At 42.9% G+C, this 24053-nt stretch overlaps 1 protein-coding gene across 3 annotated transcripts in view; it reads right to left on the reverse strand.

Moving 5' to 3' along the window:
• Positions 1 to 4133: 4133 nt before the first annotated feature.
• Positions 4134 to 24053, reverse strand: part of AOAH (acyloxyacyl hydrolase) — a 167132-nt gene continuing 147212 nt past the window's right edge. For 2 of the 3 annotated variants that reach the window (XM_047849273.1, XM_047849272.1), the window contains exons 18-22: positions 20639 to 20697; positions 20491 to 20550; positions 19122 to 19218; positions 14866 to 14942; positions 4134 to 5589 (exon numbers count right to left, since the gene is read on the reverse strand). In XM_047849273.1, the coding sequence (XP_047705229.1) occupies positions 5461 to 5589; positions 14866 to 14942; positions 19122 to 19218; positions 20491 to 20550; positions 20639 to 20697 (422 nt within the window). In that variant the 3' untranslated portion in view covers positions 4134 to 5460. Of the gene's footprint in view, positions 5590 to 14865; positions 14943 to 17540; positions 18439 to 19121; positions 19219 to 20490; positions 20551 to 20638; positions 20698 to 24053 lie in introns of those variants that run through there. The other variant, XM_047849274.1, reaches the window with a different exon arrangement.

Here is a 24053-nt window from a genome sequence, read left to right on the forward strand (position 1 = left end):
TCAGGCAGTGCTCTGCCTTCTTGTTTCAGCTTTTACATTGTAAATAAGTGTCATTTTCAAGGTATATTTATTGTCATGTTCCGGGCATTTTTATGCTTTTCATTGGTGGTTTCACTGTTTAATATGCAAACGCAGTGCTAAAGTGTTCTCGGGTGTTCCTAAGCGCAAGAAGGCTGTGATGTGCCTTATGGAGAAAATAGATGTGTAGATAAATTTCATTCAGGTGTGAGTGAAAGTGCTGTTGGCTGTGAGGGGCACCCGCTTGGCTCAGTGGGTAGAGCGTGTGATGGTGACTCTTGATCTAGGAGTTGTGAATTCAAGTCCTATGTTGGCTGTGGAGCCTACTTTAAAAAAAAAGTGCTCTTGTCTATGAATTCAAGGTTAATTAACAACTATACATTAAATAAGGTGTCTTTAAACAAAAGCCACACATGAAACAAGATTATGTATTGATTGGTTGATGATAATGTTGTGACCAGAGGCTTGCAGAACAGAATCCTGAATTTCCCTTAGGAGCAATGGTTCACTATTTGCTAATTCAGTGTTCCGGATGACTTTATGGAACATAACGCCTATGAATAATGATAACTGACTGTGTCTGCAGCAAATATAATGTGCTATGTAAAATATTAGTGACAGAAATACGGCTGTCTTGTTGCCTACATTCATAATAAAAGGAAATGCTCTTTTAGAAGGTCTTTTACTTTTTATTTTTTTAAATGTTTTATTCTTTTGGAGAGAGAGAGCATGAGCAGGGTAGGGGGCAGAGAGAGAGAGAATCTTAATTTTAAAAAACCTTTTATTTATTTTTGAGAGAGAGAGAGAGAGACAGAGACAGAGGGACAGAGTGTGAGGGGGGGGGGGGAGGAACAGAAAGAGAGGGCGACACAGAATCTGAAACAGGCTCCAGGCTCTGAGCTGTCAGCACAGAGTCAGACATGGGGCTTGAACCCAAGAACCATGAGATCATGACCTGAGCTGAAGTCAGACGCTTAACCAATGAGCCACCCAGGTGCCCCATAGAGAGAGAGGGTATCTTAAGCAGACTTCACGCTCAGTGCAGAGCCTGATGGGGGCTCAATCCCACAACCTTGGGATCAAGGCCTGAGCCAAAATCAAGAGTCAGACCCTCAACTGACTGAGCCACCTAGGCACCGCAAGAAGGTCTTTTTTTCCCATTCAAATTCATAAGCACTCTTAATTCTGGGGGAGTAAGGTCCCCATGGACTGTAGTTAAGAATCTCTTTTCTAGTGGGATTAACTTGGTGACAAAGTAGGGTGGAGAAGCAGTTCAAGTTCCTGGGGCTTAGATCCTGCTATGTTGTGTATCAATACAATCTCATATAAAGATTTTTTAGCTGATCTACTTTGACTGGGGGCCCTGGAAATTTTTTTCACCAAGGCCCAAACCCAAAAGGCTCTATCCCAAATGAAAAATGCCTAGCAGTGGTGGTGGGGAGATAAAAGTTCTTGATAATTGTTAATGCAGAAAATGAGGAGTTCTATTTCAATAGCAAAGGGTAGACAGGTCCTTCATCTGAAAACAGGAGAAACAAATGACGGTATAGTGTTGAGGTATTTAAATGAAGATTATAAAGGAGCCCATGCCTCCCCACCAAGGGTCTCCAGGAGGATGGCATCTTCTCATTGATTGCTTTCCTTTTTTACACTTTCACACTTTTTACCCAAGTGTGATCCCGTGAGGCTAATTTAAATATGTCAAAAAAGAGGCTCCTTTTGTTTTTAAATAGCAAGAAATAATGGTGTGACTTGGAAGGCAACATTAATGTCTCATTCATTCACTCACTCATTCATTAATGTATTCACTCATTCACTCATTCATTCATTCATTCATTCCCTCTTCATTTAGTACTTCTTACTGAGCACTTATTGTGGGGCAGGCATTGTTGTAAGGCTGTGGATACAGGACAGGATATAAATCATGTGAACATGACTGACCAGGAGGTTATCTCCTGGAGCTTCTGTTCTGGTGCATCTGCCCAGGAGGCCACTACAGGAATGAGGAAAGGGGATGGAGAGGGATGTGAGCCACCCTGAGGAAGTCCTTCACTTGCCTCTCAGAGGCTAGTACTCACACACTGATTCTGAAAAACTGGAGGCTGAAGACAGTATCTCAAGAGGAACCAGTGCAGAAATATAAGAATAAAGCTGTCCCCTACAGCTATCTTGTAAATTCTGGACACTCAGAAGTTATAGGAAGTACACAAAGCACTTTATGGGGACAGAACATCCCTAAGCTAGAGAGAAAGACGTGGTTGAATCTCAAAGAAGGAACATGTCTGGAATGGAGTGGAATATACAGATGGAGGTAGAAGTGTACATACCTCACCTAAGGGCTCCTGACCCCAGGATGAGGGTCTGGCCTTGGACTCTAGTTCTTAAGGAGATAATAGTGGTATTTAGTACTTATTTAATGCAGTATTTGTGTTATATACATATATATATATATATATATATATATATATATATATATATATATAAGTGAGATGGGAGCACCATTCTCTCCTTTGATTTCATGGGACCATGCTGTAGGAGTGAGGTCAGGGCTCAGGATCCAGGCACCGCTGCCTCCCCACCTGCACCTGTTCAAGTGGAGAAGGGGAATGGTGGTACTGGTGATATTATTCCCCAAGGTGGGGGCTTCAGTCCCTAAGAGAATTTAAATAGGAAAAAGTGGCAGGGACAGAGATAACCTCTAGGGTTGGAGAAAGAAGGTGGTTGGCCTCAGGATAATTCAGTCTGGGAACCCTTTCCCTGTACTCTCTGAATCTCCCTATATACTCCCTCCGGTTTCCTCCAATTTTTAAAATAACTCTAGTCCTTCAGGGCCTTCTGGGAAATGACTAGGTCTAAAATGAATTCTCTATCCCCCCCAACAAGAGCAACAGCAATACAAGATAACCAACTTCACAAGTAGTCTGGGAAATAGAAATTAGAATAGCAATAAAGTAGCTTGGAAGCATTTTAAACAGAGGGAAGATGAAATAGAATTCTTTCTGAAGGAATAAAAAATTTTACTGCTGTGTTCCCTGGGTATATCTTGAGACTAAACGATTAAGATTTCAGATTAAAAAAAATAAAACAACACTACAACAAGTATTGGTATTTTGGTGCTTAAAAAAATAACATGAGATATTGGAACACCAAAACCAATGATGTACTTACCAAGACCCTGTTAGGGGACACATCCCGCAAGAGGAGACAGATATACCAGGTTTCCAGAGCCCCACACCTCCACACCCTCATAGTCTCCAATTCGTTCCCCTCATCTGTATTTCTTGCTGGCACCAAGCAGTCTCCTGGCAGCATGTTGGTCCCCTGTTGATCCGCCTCCCCAGGACATGTACTGGTCATGCTAAACCAAGGATTCTGTCCAAGTGACAGAAATTAATGGTTTGACAACATTTTGAGTGTTTTGGCCCCTAAAACTGAAGCTCGCCCGCAAACTGGCAAATTAATCTTGTGAGCAGAGGCAGACTGACCATAAAGCTAATAAAGATTAAGTTTTAGGGTCCCTTCCAAAAGCCTAGAAGGGGACCAAGCAATGTGTTTGCATGGTTATATAGTTTGTAAAATTTGCAAAACTGGGATATTCTAAACACAATTGCTTCTTCTCTGTTATACTTTCTTTTACATCTGGTGGCTGTGGGATAGCCATGGGCATTTGGAGTCAGTTGAAGTGGATATCCATTTAGGTTGGATTTAGGTTGAAATATTTATATGGTTTGCAGTCATTTCTGTGCACAGCTGGGTTACTGCTAGCCATTGTGGTATAGGAGGGGCTTCCAAGCGTGCCCCTACTGTCCATCAGTATTGTGACAAAGGTGCAGGGCCAATGGGCAGAATCACAGTATGAAATTATGCTACAGTTCCCAGCGTGGGAAGTGTGTGGGTCATGGAGGAGAAACAGGGCGTGAAATGCACAAAGCTAGACGCTGGTCCATGTCAATGGATGGTATACAGTGAGTGGGAGATTTGGTTTGTATTGGTGCCTAGTCAAAACAGAAGTATAGGGGCGGGGGAAAACAAAAACAAAAAACCAAACCAAAACAGAAGTATATTCGTATGAGGAATATATTCAATAATAAAGCATACACAATTCTACACACACCAACATTTTAATTTTGTCTTTATTGAGACAAAGATTTAGGTTCAGGTGCTTTATTTGGGAAGCATCCAAGAAAGCAGGAATGAGGGAGCACTGAGTGATAGTAGGCAGGAGAAGGCACCATCGAAGGCATCATTGCCATGAACAAAGGGGATGATTCTGTCCCTGAGAAGCACACTGAATGCCTCCCAAACTGACCACTAAAGGAAGATGCTGATGCATTTATTCACGGTTTCCTGGGACCGCTGGGGTAGACCTGCCCCACATCTCTGGGCTCTGTCAAGCAAGTTTTGAAGGCAGAATGTGGGAAGATGTGCTCATGTGAGGTGGGATGCTGGCAGTGTGATGTGGGTCTCGATATACACCCACTGACCCCTGAATCCACGGCTGCATCAGATATGGGCAAGGGAGGTGACACACCAATGAGAATGGTGTGCAATAGAATTTACCAGAATTCCTGTGCTTATATGGACACAAAACTTTAACAATACTTGAACAACACTACAAATAGGGAGTGTGACTGTAACAGATCCTACTCAAAAGAAATTGGATAGAGGTCTTCCCAATGTGACAATTCTAAAAGTTTACATGACTTTACGAATAATGAATTGTGGAGCTGCAAGAAACTCTTCTAAATTATCAGTTAAAAAGCAAGGCATTTCACTTTTCTGTCCTTTCTTTAGACAATGATATCACCAAATCATTGTTCTGGGAAAAGACGATGAGATTGTGCAGCCAAAGAAAGTAAGAAAACATTTTAAAGAAAGAAAAATTGTCACATTTTTCAATCATCTGGATTTTAAACAAATTTGTAATTTGTTGTGATTTCTTTTCTCATTCTAAATAAACATTCAAGTCGGTACCTAATTTTGTGTTTATAGTCTTGTGCTCTGATGTGAGAGTCCTTGGCAGCCAGCCACAGCCTCCCTAGGGGCAGTACCCACTTGCTGGCCATCTTGAAGAAGCAGCAACAGAGCAAGGACAAGTCCTGGCACACCAAGACCCGGGGTAAGTTGCCGAGCACTGCTGGACTTCTCGTTTGTTTTTAGAACAATTAGCTGTGAAAGGGCACACTCTCTTGTTTGGAATGGCATCCAAAACACTTTATTAAAGGTTACTTGGAAGGTCAATTGGAGGGAACTGATCCTTGAAACACACAGAATCATGCTGTCATTTAGATATACTCCAAAATCAGAGAAAATCACTTTTCAAAGTTGCTGCTGGAGTAACCAATGAGTCTGTTAAATGGCAGCCCTATAACCATTTGTTGAATGAATTTACCCAAGTTTTTGCCTCACTGAGCTTTCCAGGAATGCATATCCTGAAGGCACTCAGTGGCCCCCTTGATCTCCAAACACCTGTTCAATCTGAGGGTTGAATGGATTCTCCTTTCCCAGAACCTGGGGCCAATGAAGTTCCACTTTCTTCCACAAGCGATCTGCCAACAGCAGCAAAGCCACCTGCAAGAGAGAACCCAAAGGAGGAATAAAAGGAAAATTACAACAAAATAAAGAATTTAGCAGCAGGATTTATTGTATTCTTTGTATGGTGGGCAGACTCCAGAATGGTCCCCATGATGCCTACATTTGTGTCTTTGTATGATCCTCTTACCTTGATGTGGGTGGGACCTATCACTTGGTTCTAAACATGGGATATGGATGTCACTTCAGTGATTATGTAACATTGTCTAAGATTCTGCTTTGCTAGCAGTCTTGCTTGGGAGACTCTCCTTGTGGGATTGATGAAGTAAGAAGGCTCGTCAGGAAGTCCACACGGCAAGGGGCTGACATCCAGCAAGAAGCTGGGTCCTCAGTCCTACATCCACAAGGAAATGAATGAATTCTGCCAACAACCCAAGTTATTCTGAAGTCAATTCTTCCTCAGGTGAGTCTCTGGATGAGGACGTGGCCCGGATGACACACCTGGATGTTAGCCTTGTGAGATCCTGAGCAGAGGAGCCAGTTAAACTGTGCCAGCACTCTGACCCACAGAAACTGTGAGTTCTGGATTATTTTGAGCTGCTACCTTTGAGGTGATTTTTTATTTAGTAACAGACAGCAGGTGCACATTTTCATTTATCTGTGGGCAGCTAATACCGACTGCAGGCCTCAGTCTTGGTTGGATCTTGGGATGGATCCTTCCTTCAAGGAACTCCAGTCTAGGCAGGGAACCAGACATGCAAAATGACACCACCAAACCCACAGGGGGCGCTGTGCGAGGCTGCAAGGGGAGGAGGTGCCAACTCTGCTGCGGGGGGCAGGGAAGGGGGGGCAGGTCCTCTCTGAGGAGGGTGATGGCAGAGCTGAATTTTCAAGGGAAGTTCACCAAGATGGATTATGTGGGAAACATTGCACCTGGTGGAGGACACAATGTGTGTAAAGACAGATGGTGTGGGAGAGAATGGCATGGTGGGCAACTCTGGGGGCCTGGGAGATGAGGCTGCACGGTCACTGGGTTGAAGCAGGCTGTGAGCACGAAGAGTGTGGCTGGGGTGCCAGGGTGAACAATGATTGGCTTAATGCACAACAGGCCTGTCTCTGGCTTTCCCAGCTTAATGCCCACTCTCAGGTTGCTTTGTTTTACAGCAGGTCTCCCTTCACTCGTGATGTTAGCAGGATACATTCTTGGTTGTCCAATCCTCTGGCTTGTCATTAACATGCTTGCGATGAGGAGCCTTTCTCTGCAGATAATGCCTTATTTAGCAAATGGGGCCTGGCCAGGTATTGAGGCCCTAGGTGGCTACATCTCCAAAGGGTTTTTTAATACTGAAAGATAAATGTGATTGCTGAAGACCTTAGGGGGGGGCACACATTATTCATGGCAGATGCTCAGGGATGTCCCCAACTTTACTCAGAAGCATGTGGACTTTGTCTCCAAAGGGCAGGTCCCATTCACCATTCCTATAGGCAGGGCCTCCAGCTCCCCGTGTGATGTTTGGCAGCCCCCTTCTACTCTCTGGGCTGCAATTCTCTCACTTGCAAAATGAGCGGACTAGAGCAAACGGTCTAAAGACCTTTCTGGGTCTAAATGGTGTGTAAGGTTTTAGCAGTTGTTAGAAAAAACTAGAACTGGCTTAGTTGCTACATTAAATAGCCCCAGTATTTTAATACATTCCTGAACCTTCTGAGGTATACCCGAAATTCTATCTATCCAGCAATGTAATCTTGATCATATCCATGTGGTGTCTAATAGAAACTCACCCTACCTACCCACCACATATACACATACCACATACACACCCCTAACACCACACACATCACATCACACCACATACACCATATCCACCCTCTTCCCCCACATCACAGACACACACACACACACACACACACACCCCTCTACACTCATACCACCCCTCCCCCTAGGCTAACTGTCAAGCCAGCAGATTCCTGGGAAGGGGGTGATCATCTCTCACATGCTAAGCAGTGTCTTCGAAGCTCTTGTGGCTGTTTTTCCTGCTATTTCTCAACGAAGGAGGCTGCTGCCATGTCTGTGAAAGATCACTGCTTCTTCTTTTATGTTTTTTGCCTTTCTACTTGGTACACCTAAGCTGTCTTCTTAACAATTATGTGAAACCAAGGCATTTGTGGTTATTTCCCAATCTAAATTAATAGAGGAGGAGATGGGGTGAGGATACGAAAAGGAAAGTTAAAAGGAAGGAGATCAGCTTTCAGCATGTGGTAACTGGTTTGAAAGCAATTAGTTGGCTGTCACTCTAATGGAGATGAAAATATTTATGAATGTGCACTGCTAATATATTGGGTCTAAAGTGGGAGTGGCATGGCTATTATTAAACTAGAGACTTGTGATAAAATGACCCACTATAATCATTCACTCATGTGACAAACATTTACTGAGCACCTACCATGGGCTTCTCTTATAACCAACCTCCTATTATAACTCCCATGATGCACAGGGCAAGGCACAGTCACCCTCTACCCTCATTACTCCAACTTAGCCATTCCTTGAACATGAACCTTCTTCTGTGCTTCCCTAGTCATGGTTTAAAATAGTAAAGCAATACCTATTCACTGGAGAAAAATTTAAAAAGACAATTAGGCAGAAAGAGAAAACAATAAAAGTCATCTGTAATTATAATAGAGGTAGCCAATGTTAACAGTGGGTGTAGAGCCTTGCACGTGCACACACATACACACACAAATTGAATCCTTCTGTAAATATCATTTTATAATCTGCTCTTTCTGAGGTATAATTTACACACAGTAAAATTAACTTCCTGTGATAAACAGCTTCATGAGTGTTGACAAATGCATACACTTGAATAATCGCCCCCACAATCTGTAATCTGCTTTTATTTACTTTTCTTTATATTACAAACATATTTCTGTGTCACTAAAGGTAGATCTACATCATTGTTTTTATTCAGTGCACAGTACTCCATCACATGGGTGCAAGATAATTTACTTCACCGGTGGAGACTTTTGTCACACATCTCCCTAACATTTGTCCTCAGGACAACGGACAGGGACAGCCTCCTCCTGCCAGCATACACAACCTCTGCAGCACGGAAGGGGTTCAGAGGCTGCCTTGCTCAGTAACCCTACCAAACACATGCATGGGATGAAATCTGGTCTAGCAGAAGGCTAGCTAATAGGAGGTTGTAGTTAAGTGGGATTTTCTGGTTAACGGAGGTAGGCCCTTCAGAGTCTCTTCCTTTGCAGTTGACTCAGCTGTCTGCATGCTCTTGCAAGGCTCCAGCTGCAGTGAGTCCAGATAGCTGCCGCATGGGTAGTGCTGCTCTGGTCCACACACCACTGCCAACTCCAGCAGGTGTGCCCCTTCCTCTGGCTAAGCCCACATCTGAGGAGCACCGGTGCTTTTTTTGCAGGCACACCTGCAGCCTCAGTGCTTTTGTGGGATATTGCCACGCATCTGTCCACCTGCTGCTGCTGCTGCTGTTTAGGGGTCCTCATGCTACCAAATCCATGTGGTGGTCAGGGGTCCACCGCAAAGGCTCCTCTTTGAGGTTTTCATGAAAGGAGCAACAAAGCAGGGTGACTTAATGCCCCAATGTCCTATGTGAGTTTGGCAAAACAGGTCTTTCAGTTTTTATCTGTAGCCCCAGAATCTCTCAGGATTGAGGTGTGAGTCCAGAGAGAGGAGGATGGGAGGAAACTGGTGTAGTTTCTTGATTGGATTCTTGCTATTAGCCACCATATGGCTTTTAGAATCTCTCTCTTCTGATGACAGTTTTTAAATTGAGCCACACTTCTTTGCTCAACCACATTTATACTTATGCTGAGTTCCTCTCCAGGAGAGCCTCTGGTCCTCCAAGCAAACATAACTGTGTGGGGTCCACCCCACAAGTTCATGAGACACATCTGGACACAGCAGAAGCCCAGCAGTGGTCACTGCTGCACATAATCCAGGATTCTTTCACGTGCCTGTTTCATAAACTAATTTCATGTATTTTGCTACAAAAATAGAACTCTTTAGTAAGACAACTATAAAATCAAACCCTAAACAGTAACTACCTTTTTGCAATATTTAAAAGAAGAAATGCAATTCAAAGCAAGATTGCATAGGTTTTACCAAAAGCTTATCATCCCTGATCCCTTTTAAGTTGAACCCTGGCTAAATTTAACTCTGGGGTTTTATGAGACCAAAGTTAAAAATGCACTCTGAATTTATTTTTCCTGTAGGAAGAACATTTCTGGGCTATTTTGGTAAGATTGCTTTTTAAACGCCTGCAGGGAAGTCCTAACTAACCACAGGGAAGGCATGGCTTTGCTTCTCGGGGCTCTTAATCTGCCCACAAACACAGTCTATTGGACCTGGTTACCTTTGGTCCAAATTAATTTTAAATTTGTAAACTGACAACATGACAATGATGTAAGATGGATTTAAATACTTACATGTAAGGAAAAAGGTAAAGTCCCGGCTCTAGCCCCTCTGTGCTGACTCAGTGTGTCATTCCAGAAGCACTGCTACTAGCTGGCTTCATGTAGAAAGCAAAGTGAAGAGATATGGTACCTGGTGCCTAGGCAGGGCCAGCCTAAAATGACTGGGTTTGAGGGTTCCCTGGCCCAGAAGGCCCTCCTCTCCACTCTACCCACTACCAACATTGCTTCCTTCTTAGAGGAACTCCATAAGTCTGCTCAGGACTTCGGGTTCCCAGGGGCTTACATGCTGAGATAAACAAACCCCTGAAGACTATTAACATTTAATAATCAATTATATATATATATATATATATATATATATATATATATATATTAAAACCAAGTATATATATAATGCAAAACCAATCCTTTGATTATTTATCTTATGTCTGACTCTAGTATTGTACAAGGTCCAGGGCTCAAGAGAAGGTGGAGATGATGTCATGGAAACTTTATTGCTTGCAACGAGAGGTTTAGGAGGATGGTTTGAGTTGCTGTTGGCTTTATGAGAGCAGAGGGCTGTGCTGAGCAAAGCTGCTAAGGCAGGAGGGGTCAGGTATGTTTAGCTGAGTGGTCTCAGAGTAGTCAAGGAATCTGGACTTGATGTATGTCTGTGGCTCTTTCAGCATTTTTTATTTACTATTGTCTGGTTTTAGGCAGAGATCTCCTAAGTGTCTCTTCAGAGGCTTAACTTCGCAGATATTTTAAAAAGTGATTATTTGAACTGGTAGAATTGTTGCCGCTTCTACAGGCCACAGACCTGGGTCTTGGGTCTTTGCAATATCATTTCTTTTATAAGTCAGGCTTCCTTTGCATTTTGTCAGCAGTTTGGCTGCCATTTTCCCCTCTTCACTACATCTTCTCTTGCTGGAGGCAATGGGCAATGGCCACAATTTGATCCCATGGCCCAATCTATCCTTGAGAGTGCTTCCAGTTCTCAACTAGATGCTGGTGATTTCCAAACCTGTGTCCCCTAGCTGGGCCCCTGTCCTGAGATCAGAACCCATCAATTTGATCTAATGCTGATTTAGACAATTCCGTCTGGATTTTGTGCAGGCACCCCAAATTCAGAATGCTCAAATCTGCCCCTTCTTCTTTGGGGTTCCTTGACTTGGCATTTTTCATTTCTGTTCATCCAAATGTCCAATCCTGTGAGTCATCTCCTTCATACCCACCAAACCCCATCAACCATCATGTCCAGCATTATAACCTTCTATGTCTCCCCCTCATACTAAAGAAGTTATTTTTTAAATTTCTGGTTCTACATTTGGGGAGTGAGATGAAAAGATAAAGCAGTTCTCAGTCTATATTGGGAGTTTTCCTTTGCCTGGTTATTTCCATCAAAATATAAGCAAAGATGGTGGATGTAATTTGGTTAAAAAATTATAATGTATCAATCATAACACAACTCATGTTTGTACTTAAACTTGTCTTCCTAAGAAAATTGGAGAAGTTGAGTCAATAGTGGTTAGACACTTCCGCTGCTTCTCTAGCAGAATTTTAGGAAGAATAGGCCAATAAGATAAAACCTGTTCCCCCTTTGGTGTTAAGGGACCAGGGCCAGCTGTTTTTGCTTGGATAGGAATTGGTGAGACAGCATTTGAACAAGTCCTGAATCTACTCCTTTGGTTGGTATTCTGTCCATGCCATTAGCATGAGGTCCTTAGACCAACATTGCCCATCTTGCTCTTTTAAGATGGAAAAGATGTGGACTCCCATAGCTGACCATGTTTTGTGGACCATGTGCTTGTGTGTGTGTGTGTGTGTGTGTGTGTGTGTGGCAATTTTAAGTGTTAGTTTTTAAACTATTAACATAAGGATCTAAAAGGATCCATTAACACTGCCTCTGCTGTAAGGTGCTTCATTGGGAGGGGAGTTTGTAGGTTCATCCAGAGGCTCCTCTTCAAGGCCTCAAGTCACAAGTCTATCCTGTTGTGCTCGCATCTGCAGCTCCCACCCAGACCCCCTCCTGAGCTCTAAGCTTGCATATTATCTGCCAAAAGGACATCCTCATTTTGGATGTCCTGTAGGCTTCTTGAGTCCAACATGTGACAAACTCCTCAAACCACTCCATCCTGTGTGTTCTTTACCTCAGTGAGCAACAGAATCATCTATCCAATCTCTCAAGTCATAAAAAGTGTTACACTAAGCATCTCTTTCTCTTTCACCCTCACATCCAATAAACGACCATGTTCTGTGGACTCAACTGTGAATGGAACTCCAATACAAACCTTTCTCTTTCTGCCTATTCCTCCTGGGCCATCACCTCTCACACACAGAAGCTTCCTCCAGATGGTCTCCCTCCCTCTAGTGGGGCCCTACTGCACCATTCTCCAGGATGCTACCACAAGTCTGGTTATTTTTCTTTCTTGCTTAAAAACCTTCAGTGGCTCCCTCTTCCCCACAGGAAAAAGGTCAAATCCCATACAGGCGTTACGTAATCTGGTCTCTGAATACTTCTCTTGATTCCTCTCTCTCAATCCCCCTCCCATACTCTATGTTCTGGCCTCACTGCGGCACTTTTACTTCCTCCAACATGCCCTGTTTTTTTTTTTGTTTTTTTTTGTTTTTTTCATTCAGGTCTTGGCCAGTGCATTTTCTCTGCTCAGAACACTTTGTGCAGACCCTCCCTCTTCTTTGCACTTGACTAGCTCTTGGTCTTAGCTCTGAGTGGGCACCTCTGAAAACTCTTCCAAACACCCCTCTCTCCCATCCCTCACAGTGCTCCCATTATACCGGGCTTGCACAAATGGAAGCATCAACCACTTTCTATTTAATTATCTGTTCACTTGTCATTCTTTCCCTCTATACTATAATCTCCTTAGATGGCAGGGGCAGTTTCTTGTTCACTCTTGAATTCTTACTGTGTTTGATATGGGGTGGGCACTCAATAAACATTTTTGGATGGCACGTTGCAGTCTGGACTCTTCAGTTCAATATACATGATGAATAGGCAGGTTTTCATCGTGGCTACCCATTGGTGCCCACTTGCAATGTGGCCCCACCATGCCATCATCCACTACCAGCATGTGAACAAATCTCTCAGGAATAACATACAATTATGGCACATACCGATTTTCAGCTTTTTTATTGTTATTCATTCATTTATCTATCTATCTATTTATTTATTTATTTATTTTGAAGTAGGCTTCACGTCCGACGTGGGGCTGGAAGTCACAACCTTGAGATCAAGAGTTGCATACTCTACTAACTGAGCCTACCAGGTGCCCCCCCCCCCCGGTTTTCAGCTTTTGACCCTGTTCTCAATAATTAGTTATAGGCAAAACTGTTTGAGTGCAAGATAAAGCCTTAATTTGACACACTTTGAACCCTAATATTATTTTAAGTGTCAGGGACAGGATGGTCTTTTGATGGATCAGACAAATAGGTCCAGAAGGATAAAACAAAGCTATTTTTGACCCTCTGCTTTTTAGTCTGTTCCTAATTAACTCCTTCTATATTTCTTTATATCCTCAATTCTCTACAGAATCAAAAAGGTAAAATTCTGTGACTTGTGGGAATAACAAGAACCACTACCTAATTATTGCCACAAAGAAAGTCTCCATATTAAAAATTACTCTATAACGAAAGTCATCATTTCTGTGGGGAGAAGAAATCTAGTATTTAGCCAATTCCTAGGCAATAATTCTGTTGGATCAGTTCATCCAAATGAGACACAGGAAAATTAGATATTCTGAGGTGGATTACTTAGATTTATTTATTTATTTATTTTTGGTTGTTGAAAACAGGGAGATTTAAATGCTTACTTTAAATTTTCCCAGCATTTGTGGGACTCCACTGTATATTCATCTGTCAGTGGAGCGGCACTTTTTTGTTTTTCCCAATGAGGCAGTTCTCAGCCCTGTCCGTAGGTGCTCCCTGGAGCCTACAGTGCATTTCATTCAAGCTCCTGAGGGGATGGCCAGCTCTCCCTGTGGCCCAACTGACCACTGAGACAGGGGCCATGAGGAGAGCACACCAGGATGCTTCTCTGGTTTAGACCCTTGTCACTGCCACACCGTACCCACCAAAGGCTAGGCCAGAAAGACTACAGTTGCAAAGGATTGCCAGCTTTCAAAATTTGAAAAGTGACAGAATTACCCCCATACTTATTCATTTGTTTTTTAAAGGAAGAAACATCATGAGCAAATCTAGTATGCATAACAGATAAAAGTGGAGCTTCCCTTGTTGAAGTTCGGATAAAGGAGAGCATGAGGTAGGAAGGGACAGAGTCCCTCCAGCTCCCCTTGCTCTGGGAAGAGGCCAGAGTAGAACTACTTTCTAGAATTGTACCTTGGAATCCTAGATAAGAAGCAGCTCTTACTGCAGGATATTGCTAAGGACACTGTTCTCCTCTCATTCAGTGTCCTTTCTGGAAAGATCCATAGAAGAAATTTCTCATAGGTCTCTCTTCCAGGAATCCTTGTGATTGTTTTTGAGTATGTGACTTATTTATTTATTTATTTATTTACGTATTCATGTATGTATGTATGTATTTATTTATTTTAATGGGGGCCATGACTTATGACTCTTTTTACATCAGTCCCTAGACCACACAGCTGATTTTGTAGGCTCTCACCAGCAGTTTCTCAGGACCACCCTGCACACATTTTATGAACTGTAGACATTAAGTGAGGAAGCCAGGTATCATTTCTTATTGGCTTTTTACTCTGATTTTCACTTTATTTTACTGAATCTTCTATTTTACACATGTGAATACATTACCTCAAATTTTTTCTGGAACAAAATGGGATAATGATAAACATAGATGCATAACTATATTTTAAATATAACCCAAGATATAGCTTTCAGCCACTGCTGTGTGATTGCACTTACCTCATTGGGGTGGAATCCATCGACTGGTTCAATGAGCTGCCAGGGCTCCCCGCCTCTCTTCTGCCACTCCTCTGTCACTGCAGGGCACACACACAACCAGAGGATTAACTGCATGCTTCTATGAGTGACCAAGTGACTGCCATCGATGTTAGAGAGCAAGGACCAAGTGGAAAATGTCAGAGCTGCCCACCACCCCTGGGGCGATGCTTACTCAATTGTGGCTGCTCTGGGCTATTATCTCTGTTTGGAGGCTTTCTGAATGGAAATGATCTTCCCATTGTATGGTCTTCTTCTTTTTCCTAACTCAGGAAGAAAATGTGTGGGGGTATTAGGTGAAGGTGGTTTGTGCAGTGAAGAGGGTGGTGAGAAAAGGTGAGCTCTGAAATATTCAACATCAATGTAAATTTACCTCATTTCTCAGTGGGTGAGTATTGCAAGAAAAGGAGGGAAAATTAAACATTTTGTTAACATCTCTTTATGTAGGCTGCCATTTCCAGATACTGCCTGTGTATGTCAAGAAATCACCATTAAAAGTCATAGTTTCCCAGAAATATAATTACATAAAATTATCTCAACATCACATTTAGAGTGAGTATGGCAACAGAGGAAATATTATGAGCCCCAAAGTGATGAAAAGCAATAAAACTGCCCTTCAACAGGAGTAAGAGACCAAGAATGTCAGTTGCTCCAAGGCAACAGCACCATTAACTCTACAGTGTAATACTACACAGCCAGGAAGAACTCCTCAAGGAAATTCCAAGTCCCTAGAGAGCCTCCAGAAATAAATATTTGAAATGTACTGCTCCCAGCATCACCAATACCTTCACTTCCTTGCTGTCCAGAGAGGGGAGCAAGACATAGATTTTTCCAGTTCTTCCCCCTCCACCTGACAAAGACTCAAGAGCAGGGATGTGCGCTCTCTTCGTTCCCCCATGCCCCTCATCTCACCCCAAGGGAAGGAATGAAAATTCTACTGGAAGCTTTGACTGGGCAAGTGAAGCTTGTTCCAGAGCTAAATCAGTACATTGCTGCTTTTGTAATTAGTCCTAATATCACAGTGTGCCACCCCTGCTTGCTATCCAATTCCTGTACTCTGAGGGGCTGCAAATACTGCTGCTCTTCTCAGAGCTCAGGGAAAAATTCCTGCTGGTGGTTTCAATCCCTAGACACAGGATCACCAATTTCTGTTGTCTTCTTTCCTGGCAAAATGGCTGCCCTTGAGCCATTCCTTCATATTTTGCATCTGGATTTTATTGGGAGTCAGTGACAACATATTCCTTCCTTCCAGGAAACATGTTCCTGCTGCTGCACAAGTCCCCATCCCTCACCGCTACGAGGGAGTCCAACTTTAGAAGAACTGGCTTAGCATATAGAATAATCCAGTAAGTGTTAAAATAAATGCCACAGGTTACCAAGGCTACGATCAGACTATTAAGAGTGAAAACCATTGTTTTCTCACATGATTATTGTGTCTGCAAGGGTTACCAGTCATTGCACATCTGCAGACATCAGTTTTATAACACTTAAAGGGAGAATCGATAACTCACAGGCAAGAGGCTAAGGTTTTACCTGTGTTGTGCCCAGTGTTAGACAGAGTGACCCTTTTACATTTGTTTATGTCAGGGGGAAATTTTGCTTTCTTAGAATGAATGCAACACCAGACAGTGGTCTTATTTCTTCGCTGATTTTAGAGGTGGAGTTCCAAGCAGGGGCAGCATGGGAAGGTGGTCTGTTTTCCTCTTACTTGGGACCATAATTAAAAATAGGTAAACAAATTGCTATTTGCTCAGAAGACCCGAATGAAGCTTCTTAAATGATCATGAATGATCTCTCAGGATTTGGTGCATAACGTATTTTCTGTATCTGCAAAGTCAAAGTAACTCTGCTAATGACCAGCTTTTCAAAGATGCAATAGAAATCAATGAGGAAGAGTCACAAAACACTTGATAGCATCTTGATGAACAGTAACACTGGTAGATATTTAAAACAAGAAATCTGAGCTCTGGTCAGTACCGTGAAGTCATTGGTTGTTTTACAAACATACACATGGGAAGAAATAAGAACCCAGTTTATTCCAATTGAGTTGTCTTGGAAACTGAGGGCAGGTGGTATATTTAAGCTGTCAGTGTAAAAATGGCCTTGTCGGCCAAGCAGCATTTTCCTTCCTCTGTTTGGGAGGTGTGGTACAGACAAAGAAAAAGGACATCACCTGCTCAAGCTGGCATTTCCTGAAGGAAGGAAAAATTGCTTCCTCTGTTTAGCTTATAACCAGTGAGAGGATGAGTCAGCAAGAGACAAAAAAGAGTCTTTGGAGATGAGCAATAGCCTTTCACGGTGGGACTGAGGCTGTCAGAGTGGAGAACAGATAGATCTCATGCCTGTCCCTCAAAAGACAGGGACCCTCAGTTGCAATTTGCTCTGCCACAGGGTGTGGACATGTAAATTTTGTAGGAAAAAATGAGGATATTTGTGATGCAACAGTCAGCTCAAATACAGCACTGAAAGGAGCAGGGAGATTTTCTTGTGACCATTAAGATGCTGGTTTATTTTGGGATGAGCACTGGGTGTTGTATGGAAACCAATTTGACAATAAACTTCATATATTGAAAAAAATAACTGAGAACAAACTGAGGGTTGATGGGGGGTGGGAGGGAGGGGAGGGTGGGTGATGGGTATTGAGGAGGGCACCTTTTGGGATGAGCGCTGGGTGTTGTATGGAAACCAATTTGACAATAAACTTCATATATTGAAAAAAAAAAGACTGCAGGCCTGGGAGCCCTGCATTTGTAACTAGAGCCCAGGTGGTGTGGATGCTGCTCATTCTGAACCCCACATTGAGTAGCAAGGGTGTGAGGGAACGGTGCTCTTTCCTGGGCACTGACTATGTGTGTACCAGGCACAGCACTTAGGAGAATTGCACATTTATTTCATATAATCATCACAAAGATCTGTTATGAAGATATGGTACCCCCAGTTCCAGGTCTGGAAAGGAGAGTTTAGACATGTTCAGGGAACTGCCTACATTCCCAAAGACAATAAACGACAGAGCTAGAGATTACTTTGGAAAATGAAAAGTCCCATGTGAATGTTAGACATTATTATATTTTTAATAACTTTATCTATATTCAAGGTTGATGATCATCAAAGATCACTTGGTGGTGCATTTGTTTACACCAGGAATTCATTAATGAGTCCTTAGCTCTGCATTTTAATGAGAGGTTATTTATCAAAATGTCTCTCCCCATGAGAGAATTATGTATCACCCGGGCAGGAAATCTAGTTAAGGGAGATCAGTCCTGTTGAAAAGATGTTCAGACTTGAAGCGTTAGAGTGTGCAATGCAGTACTTGTCAGCTAATGTAAAATTTGATAATTCATGATGGCCATCTGCTTCATCCCAGATGCTGGGGCTGGGGTTGTTGGTGGTGGGGAGATGGAGATGATAAACTCTGGATGAGACACCTTCCATCATTTGCATACGCTGTAAAGCTTTCCATTAGCATCATCTCAGCTGGCAGTCAATCAACAGGAGGTTTTTCTCTTGTATAACAAGTGCTTAGCAATGAAAACGAGGCTGAGAGGAATAAAGTCAATAAATAACAATTTTTCAGAGTCAAGATGTAAAGGATAAATCAGTAGCTCTGATAATCATGCCTATTTTTTGCATGGCCGTCCATCAGTGACCCCAGTGTCTGGACAGAATGCTAGGAAAGAAACAGTGATATTCTTTCCAAAAAGCTGGGATATGGATTGTCCACTTTACCACAAGCAAATCTGAGGTCCCTCCCTTAAAGACTCTCATAAGTTACATCATGTGTGGGGTCTGGGAGTCTGCACTGCTATTGAGTCTGTAGGTAATTTCATGTGCATCTGGGAGGCACCGCCTTATCCCTCTTTTCTGCCACACTCATCTTTAGGTAAGCAAGGCATTGGTAAACAGGCAAGAATGAGTTAGGTGATTCCACTGATCTGCTGGCTCCTGGCCCAAATTTGTTTCCCACTGGTCATTGGCTCTGTTGCTTCAGGAATTCTAAAACGATGCTGAAATGAATAGGTGATGATAAACTTCCACTCTCCCAGAGAGGGTCTCACACTTCACCTTTTTCTAATACGCAGAGCTATTAGTATGTCAGAACATACAGGAGCCTCCCCACCCAACCTACTGCCTGTTGCCTTACAAACACTTTGCCCAGTCAGGCTCTAAATTGTAGCTGCTACTTCTGTCTTGTGCCAACACCTCCTTCCAGCAAAACTTACCTTCTTGGAAGTCAAAATCTGCATAGAAAAGATCGAAGTTCGTAAATTTCTGGCTGGTTGCAATATTTTTCAGTGTATTGGAGAGTTGTTTTGCTCTCTGAATATAAAAGAAACAGGGAGAATTCTGTAAAGCCTACACTTCAGTGAGACAATTCAGGCAGAACAAAGAAATTGATAATCATCACCCTCACTCCAAGCCCTCAGCAGTGGGTTGCTCTGCACATTACAGTCTAGTCATGTACAAGTGGCTAACGAAGACACAAAACTGTTAAGATTCATTAGGAATAAATCAGTGAAAATTAAAGTAATAAGATACCGCTTCTTTCCCATGGGATTGGCAAAGAAAAGATGAATAATCATGATAATACAGAATATTGCTACGGGAGAGGTGACTGAGAATGTCAATTCGTTTAAACTTTCCAGAGAGCAATTTGGAAATAGGGATCAAACCCTTAAATCTGGCATACACTTTGACCCAATAATTTTTCTAAGAATTTGTCTGAAGGAAATAGACAGGGTATAGAAAAAAATATATACACACACAGGTTCATCACAATGCTATTTTTCATATTGAAAAATTGGAAACAACCTATATGTCCAACACTAAGGTGAGAAATAAATCATGGTATATTCATATATGGTATACTTTAAAATGATTATAAAATTATGATGTGGAGAATAACTTATGAATGTTAGAAGGCACAAAACAATATGTGTATTCTGATACTATGTAGGCAAAACCCCCAAAATATCTATGAAGGTAATATTGGAAAAACATACATACATATTGACTTTGGGTGGTGGGATTTGGGGTCATTTGTGTTGATATTCTTTGTGCTTTTTTACATTCTCCAAGTTTTTTAAATTGAAATATACTTCTTTTGCAAAAAAAAAAAACAATAAATCTCTTACAAAGAGATTATTCACCATCAGTGAAAGAAGTGTATGAACCATGGATTCCATCAGAGAAGAGAGGAAGGCTATCAAGTACCTGGTCCTCATGTACCTTGGGAGAACACCAGTCATACATGGGCCTATCCTTGCTCACTTCTCTCTATTCCTACAAATACGCCTATGACCAGCTTCAAGAGGGGTGTATGTGTGTACATGCATGCACAAGAGAGGCAGGCACACACAGAGACAGTGACCGAGAGACACAGCAAGAGCCAAAGACCCAGAGCGAGGCAGAAAGAGAGAGACACGGCACCCCACATTCTCTCGACTTCTCAAGAACCCTAGAAGTTGACATTTTTATTCATCAGCTTGGAGGCCATTGCCCTGCCCAAATCCCATTCCCAGCAGAAATGCTGCAGTAAACACCAGGAAGGAATAATCAAAGATGGCATCAAAAGACCTACTACAGTCCTACCTCTGAAGTGAGATTCCGGAGTGTCTTGTTGGAGGACATCCAGCTGTGGCAGGGGCTGACCTGAGAGTAAGAAAACACCACTTTGATGACAGAGGAACAAGGCCTGTAACAGGGAATGTGGCCTTGGAACAGGTCAGTGTGGGCTCACCTGGAGACAGTTCAGGAAAGAGTAGAAATGTGCATAGGTCACATCCTTATTCAGCTGACCTGGAAGACAGAGAGGTCTGGTGTGTTGTACATATTCAAATCTAGCAGCCAATGAAACACACTTGTGGGTGACCATGTCTCTCCTGCAGAAGGGGAGCACTGCCAGGGACCTCCCCCGATTTTTCATTCAGCATTGCTCTTGAAGAACACCTGTGCATTCTTTCTTTCTGAGCGCCCTACAAATTCAGACCGAGCTGGGGAGTGGCCCTAGGGACTTTACTCCCATCTCGATCTTCTGGAGTGACTAGGGCAGGCCCTGAAAGGCCTGACCTTATTTGGAACCTAGGTAGAAGGATACAAAGGTACCATACAGACTGAAACGCCACTGACAAAGGACTTGTGGAGTGGTGGCTTTCTCCTGGCAATGATATGAGATGCTAAGTTCCCCTGGGGCACAGAGGGCATTCAAGATGGTAATTGATCAAACCCTTCTTTTCAACTTTATGTAACCCAATTATCTGCCCAATTATCCCATGCTAAGGACCTGCCAGGACATTCTGTGTGTCTTAAGTTCTGACCATGCACTGTCCTGCGGTTTATTAGACTGAAAGCCTACAAAAGAGCTTGGGTGGCCATTGGATGGGAAAGGACAGTACATCATATCCCTTCACAGACCAGTGCATACCTTATTTGAGCCCTAATTAGTAGATATACCCTACATTTATTTTTTGGTGCAGGTTAAAGAGGTACATAAGAATAAAGATGGGGGTGCCTGGCTAAGTCAGTGAGAAGAGCATGCAGTTCTTGACCTCAGGGTTGTGAGTTTGAACCCCACATTGGGTGTAGACATTACTAAAAGAAATAAAATAAAACTTAAAAAAAAAGAATGAAAGTGTTAAGTGCTATATGTGAGTTCATCCAGAGTCTTTTCAAACATCAATTACAGGCCCAGAACCGGTGGGGGTTATTTCTTCTCTCTCCCCACACACCGCCCCTCTCTCCCCACCCCCACCTCCCAGCCTATCCACCCACAGAGGCAATTTGACTTTCATGCTGGGGCTGAGACACGAAACCCAGGCCCTCCCAGATCTCAGGGCTGAATAACTGATGTCTCATCCATTAACACTTCTCTCCCGCTTGAAAAAATAAAGGAAAATAATAGGACCTATCTCGGAGTGAAGAGAAAGATTGAAGGTGACGGAACACAGTCTTATTTTTCACTTATACCTCAGATCGGTTAGACTGAAAGATAGATTCAATTTTCTTGTCATAGAGGAAAAATATATTCTCTCTGTGTGGGTGAGTGAATCCAAGACTGGAAAACCACAGGCTTATTACCACTATTAAAGTCACAATGACACGCCAGGCCTCCTCTCTTCTCCAAAGGTGTCTGCATCTTCATATTTTAGATAAATCCCAAGCCACTGGCTTCTGTCTTTGCTTTCATTTTCTGCTCAACATGGAGCCCTGAGCTCCTGTCTTTCTCCAAGATCCTGCTTTCTACCACTGAGGCTTCTTTTCCTCTATTGTGTATGTGTGTGTGTGTGTGTGTGTGTGTGTGTTGTAATTTGTCTTTGTGGGGGCGCCTGGGTGGCTCAGTTGGTTAAGCTTCCGGCTCTTGATTCTGGCTCAGGTCATGATCTCAGGGTTTATGAGGTTGAGCCCTCTGTCACTGCAGAGCCTGCCGGAGATTCTCTCCCTCCCCTCCCCCGCACTCTCACACACTCTCATTCTCACAATAAATAAACTTAAAAGAAAAAAAGTGTCATTTGCCTTTCTGTATGTGTTCCCATCTGTCTTAGCCTAGACAGCTGCAGCGGCTGACACCTCCAATCTCCACTCCCCATTCTCTATCCTCCGTGTCCCAGTGACTTGGCTCTTGCTCCCTGCTGGTACTACCTCTGAGTAGTAGTATTACCTCTGCAGCCTTCCCTCTGCCATCTTGTTTTTTGTTGTTGTTATTGGGCTGGGGCTTTGTAATAAACCTTAAGTAGCTTAGCTGGGGCCCTGTCAACCTGCTTGGCCCTGATGAGTCCCCTCTCCCTGAGAAGTGGCCTCTCTCTCTTGCCCTTGTCCAATGGCTGAAGCCTTTTTAACCTGGGGGTGATGGCACCTAAGGCCTGACTATAAGTAAAGCTCTTGCACCTTCCCCTTTCCCACCTGGATTACTCTGCTATCCAGAGGGTCCAGAGATTGTCCTTCTCCTGGATATTGGGAACTCATCTGCTGACTCTCCTCGAGGGGTTAAGTCTTGACATAGCCTTGTTCCATCCTGGCTTACTCTTCCCTCCCTGCTGTCCTACTGCTGAGGTCCCAGCACACCTGAGCATGAGACCACAAGGTGTGTCTTTCTAGGCCTTCTCCCAATCCCTGTTCCCCCCCCCCCCCATTTTCTTGCTTTTCTGGCACTAATTTTAATTAGACAAGTCAATATAGGAAAAATCCTTAGGTGAGTAGGTGGGTCTGTTGAATAGGATAAAGGCATTCTAGTTGTACTTGGGAGGTAACTGGGAAAGATGTAATGAGTTGGTTTCCCTTCTCTCTGGGGTTTCTGCTGTGGAAGGTAGGGTGACTCTGGGCTGGCCATGTGGAAGGTCAGTTGGGAGTGCTTGTGATAGGCTTATGGTTTAAAGAAAGGGAAGCGGGAAAGTAGTTCTTTTCTCTACTTATTAGTGCTGTCAGTTCACTCTTTTTAGGTATTAGTTTTTATCTCTGTAATTTTAATGGTATTTTTGTAGATTGAGGAGCCTGGTATAAAGAGTGATCCTACCTACGTGTCATACCTATAAAGAGGCAGTGTCTGCAACATCCTGTTTAGAAAGTGAATCTGGTGAAGAAAGCTGGTCAAGAATGCCAGGACAGGGGCAAGAGGACTAGAATTATCAGGGCTGAGGAACTACCAGTGTGTGTGTGTGTGTGTGTGTGTGTGTGTAAGGGGTGGGGAGCCTGTGGACTGGCATCCAAAGATTAAAGGGCATGTTTTACCCCTACTGCCTAGAGTAGCAGCTTGTGTCTCAGTCATTTGTCAGTTCTTTAGGGCAGAGTCTTTGGCATTTACTCAATGCTGGGACCATAATTGAAATTTTAGGCACCATACCAACAAAGATCAGCTACACCTCCATGAAGTACCATCTGAATGTATAAAACCTTAGTAAAACCACATGAAATCAGACAGGGAGTAAGCCAGTAATAAAACAAGAGGCATACTACAAGGTATTTTAGAATATATTAGGTTTCAAGTTTAAGAATAATTGGGACAAAATTAAGCTGTTGTTGATGTTTTGTGGCAGAGGTCTTTCAAGGAAGGCCTACTTGCGGGCTTATTTGTAGCCAGAAATCCTGAACTTTTAGATTATATAGTCTAATCCTTCAGGTAGCTCCCAGCCTATGACTTGTACCAGTGTCATTGACACAAG

The sequence above is a fragment of the Prionailurus viverrinus genome, chromosome A2 (assembly GCF_022837055.1).
Source record: "Prionailurus viverrinus isolate Anna chromosome A2, UM_Priviv_1.0, whole genome shotgun sequence".
Taxonomy (NCBI): Eukaryota; Metazoa; Chordata; class Mammalia; order Carnivora; family Felidae; genus Prionailurus; species Prionailurus viverrinus.